The following is a 4,340-nucleotide window of genomic DNA, read 5'->3' on the forward strand; positions in this document are numbered from 1 at the left end:
ACATAAAAAATCGACCAAAATTATCCATTAAAAATTCTGAAAATTTCAAATCCATAGTAACTGGCTCTCCGTTTTTGGCATTTCACGTGAATGCTCCTTCTCAAAAGACAAAAATAACAAAATCCCCAAAAACCTCAACCATGCTCTTAAATAAGCAGACAAGCTCCATTCAAGATCAAGATAATACACGTAGGCTAAGTTACCCTTTTATTACTCTAAAGACAAGTTATAAAAATAACGATCATTTTTTATTGTGGAATAAATTTATTAATGAATATAGCTCTACTAAACAAAATCTAAGAAGCCAAACACTGATTGATTTCAGAGGCGAAACATGTCCTCTCACAACACAGCCTGTTACCCAAAGTCCTATATTAAATATAAGAAATGACGTCGTCAATACTGAAAGTATTGATATTAATTTACCTACAACAATTTATGATAAGATAAAATTTTTCGAAATATATGATCAGCAAACTAAGAAAACCAAAAAAACATATAGTGATCATCCTAAAATTATCAGTAAAAATGAAGTTAATAACCTTGATGATAGACCCAATTCCGCCAAAATTTTACTTGAACATGTAAATGTAAATATTGGCCACCACGATGGTATTCGTAATATTAAAACAAAAAAACATGTTAACAAGAATGAATATGATCACCTTGACTATTTCGCACAGATGAAATTTAATACAACATCACCCTACACTAGAGCTAATGAAGAAACCAAACATGATATCTATGCCCAAGAAAGCAAGGTAGCTTCGTGGTCTGATTATCCTTTCGTGGCAGTTTATATAAATGAGCCCTTTCAGGTTTGTTTCTTTATTAATTTATATATTTGTAAGAACATTTTTACTCATAATTATATCTTGCACGTAACATCCTACATTAAAGCAAGGCTTAATAAAAAAACTAAACAGATTTAGCTGAAAATTTACATACATGAAGAGTCAATAATACTTATTTAAGTGGTATTTTTTTACCTCGATATCGGTTAGGCAAAATCTGTCCTATCTTCATCCTCATTTATCAGCTTTAAACTTTAAATTTACCCCAGAAAGTAGCGACGTTAACCGTCGTTTTACACGAGTAAGGACAGCTGGCATACGATAATCTGTCGTATACAATATATAAAATAATAGTTTTTTTATTTTCCAGGTACTATGTGACGCAGCAGCAATAAGCCAGCACTGGTTGGTCACGGCTGGATCTTGTCTTTCAAGGCAACATCGTACTGGTTTCACGTCTGATGGTCGGTCAGCATATGTCACATATTGTGGAGCAGCCTGGAGACAGCCAGAAAGAATAGCCTATGTGAAGTATACGCTTGTACATCCTAAATATAACCCGCGAGTAAGGAGTAGACAGTTTGTTTATAATATCGGTATGAACTATTCTATATTAACATAATTAATCATCAAAAACATACATATACACGCCAATTTTCTGAAGGATTAGGCTGAGACAACACTTGCCCACTGCCTGCGTACTTCTTTCGCTTCTACTATAATCTTATTTTACAAGCTCTTTTTATACATGCTTGTTGGTCTATCGTAGGTACCTCTTGAACTGATCATTCGCCAGGACGTCCTTGATTTGACCAAAGTATGTTGGTCTGGCCTTTCCCATTCACCCTCTCCGTTTATATTTGTTTATTCAACCTGTTTTTATTCATCCTCTCTAAATGACCGAACTTGTAATAATTTTTTCATTCCAAATAATTCATAATGTATTAATCTCATCTGTATGTATTTCTATATTAAGTGATAGTAGGATAATTGTGGAGTTGACATTGTTGACGGAAATGTTCCAGTGCAGTTTGTTATCGCTTCTTCTACACTGACGCTTCTGCTGGGGCACAGTAAACTTAGTTTCAAGTAATTTATTTGACGTCAACCAACTTTGTGAAACCAAGATCTGATCTGATCAAATTTTAAGTGACACTGAAGTGTCCCATAATAATGAATAAAAGTTTTGAATACAGGTCTTATTCAAGTCGTAGGCTCCTTGATGTCTGCATGTCCAGGGTGGGCTCCGATTACATTGATGTCTCATCACTTTACTAGTTTAGATGGATCTACGGCTTCTGCTGTTGGATGGGGCTTAGACAGGTTAGAATATAAACACATACCATACATAAATCACGCGTCTTTGTCAGACTGGTAGGCACTTAGGCAGAGATTACATCTTTCCACTTGCCACGATCACTGCATACTTCTTTCGCTTCATACACATTCATGACTCTCTTCGTAAAAGTTCATCATCAATATCTTCATTATCATCACAAATTTATTCAGGTTTTATTCTCAATTTAAGACTTGTTTGAATATTTAGATATGCTGCCAAATACCCAGACGCAGAAATTCCGACACACCCTTTAATGGTATACAAAGGGTCAATTCATTCCGATCATTGTCCAGGAAATGTTGGGTACTAGTAAGTGTTGTGTTTCGTTATTCTTTTAATCAAAGTTTCACAATCAAATTACGTTAGTGGTAATCAAGTTGATAAGGTTCCCGATAAAAATGCGTGGTGCGTATAGAGGCGCAGATCCAAATCCCACCTTTTTTGATATATGTACATTACGAGCAGTTTGAGTGCTGTATACTCTTTCGGTGTAAGAAAACATATCACTCCATAAATTTCTTTAATTATTTTAAAGTAATTAATCTGTTTACGTTTTTTAGTATTTAAGATAGCATCTTCGAATAATTCCTTTGATAACATAATCTTGATTACAGCGAAGCGAAAAAAGTTGAAACGTTAAATGTTATAAAAAATGTGTACTGCCTTTCACTGCCGCCTTATAAAAAGGAGGAAACTGACCCTGTTCATGGTAGCCTTCTTTTAATTGGTGGAAAACTGATAGCGCTTTATTTACAGGTAACGATCCGTAAAAATTATTTATTAACCATAATTAATAAGTTAAATTGCGAGAATAGCTTATATTCACAATACTCAAGAACCACGGAATTGAGATAGTAGCAGGAATTGTAAATAAGTTATTTACAATTCCTGCTACTATCTCAATTCTGTGGTTTAGTCTAGTAGTAAATAAAAGTAAGTGTAAGCAATGGCAGGGAATGGTTTAAGAAAATCTGCATTTGAGTTATTTTAAATAACTCAAATGCAGATTTTCTTAAACCATTCCCTCGATTCAAATATGCTTACACTTACTTTTATTTACTACTAGACTAGGTCAAAAACCACTTTGTCAATTATTTGCGTTTTAATAATATTAAATATAATAGTGTCTAAAAAAATTGCAAGAACTGACCATTCGGACTTAGCATTCAGATTTACTTACCGAGTTTATTTTATAAGTCAAATATTCCAGTTAATTAATATTTAACTTACATTTTTTAATGTTCTCGTCGATATACTTACCTTTGTACTTCGCTAAGCTTTTTCTTTTTAATTAAATGCCTCCAGGAAGAACGTCGCGGTTGGGGGGAACAGTCGGCGCAGTACACGGCTGTTTGGCAACTCATCCCTTGGGTCCTGGAGGTGGCTAGGGAGCCCGAAGATATCGACGCCTTCACTGCCGACATCTGAATTTCCGGACCCGATATTTTTGACTTTTTTTTCTATGTTCGTATTCTAAAAAGTTTTTGTATTAAAATTTTCCTGTGCCGGCGGACCTAGCAAGAGGTATTTTTGTTTTATTTTATTATCCAATTTAAAGTTACATTTTCTTGTTTCTGTTAGAACGAGCTTAGTTTACTTTCTGGAAGTATTATTACATAGCAATTCTCCGTGCCATTACATTTTTATGGGTTTCCTTTGAAAAAGGAAGATTTTACTTTTAACACATATTTTGAAAAATATCTTTTATCTGTTTTGAATCCACTGCTTCAAGAATATCTACTTGTCTAAAATGTGTCTGCATTAGATATTCTTGAAATTTGGGAAGCCCTAATGTCGCCCTAGGTCACACAGAAAGCGCTTTTTCCTGTTAGATACCTTACTTTATTACAAGTATTTTTGCAGCAATTTAACCGTCGTATTCCTTCCTTCAATCACATTTTTTAATCAATTAAATCCCTAATGGTGACGATATTTGGATTAAAGATTTGATTTAGTACAAACTCGTATGTATACAAACCATTTCTTTTTTGGTAGGTGTATTGATTTAATTTTATTAATACGTATAACTTCTAATAGTACTCTATAGTCTAAGTCTAAACTAAGACAATATTCAGATTTAGGAATAAGCTTACAACTGAGTCGATATCAAATCTGTGGTAAGGACAGAGGTTTTTAGGCTGTGAAAAGGAAAGACAATGAAATAAGGGCAGGTTGTTAACGAAATGCTTTATTTAGAGAGTCTGTAT

At 33.8% G+C, this 4,340-nt stretch overlaps 1 protein-coding gene across 1 annotated transcript; it reads left to right on the forward strand.

The window, feature by feature from the left end:
* The first annotated feature begins 668 nt into the window (after window positions 1-668).
* Window positions 669-3,613, forward strand: LOC106131704 (uncharacterized). Its single transcript, XM_060945258.1, has 6 exons — window positions 669-818; window positions 1,165-1,390; window positions 1,991-2,117; window positions 2,341-2,442; window positions 2,748-2,889; window positions 3,439-3,613. The coding sequence occupies exons 1-6, from the start codon at window positions 684-686 to the stop codon at window positions 3,559-3,561; spliced, it is 855 nt and encodes a 284-aa protein (XP_060801241.1). The 5' UTR covers window positions 669-683; the 3' UTR covers window positions 3,562-3,613.
* Window positions 3,614-4,340: the final 727 nt, after the last annotated feature.

This window comes from Amyelois transitella, chromosome 7 (assembly GCF_032362555.1).
Source record: "Amyelois transitella isolate CPQ chromosome 7, ilAmyTran1.1, whole genome shotgun sequence".
In the NCBI taxonomy this organism is placed as follows: Eukaryota; Metazoa; Arthropoda; class Insecta; order Lepidoptera; family Pyralidae; genus Amyelois; species Amyelois transitella.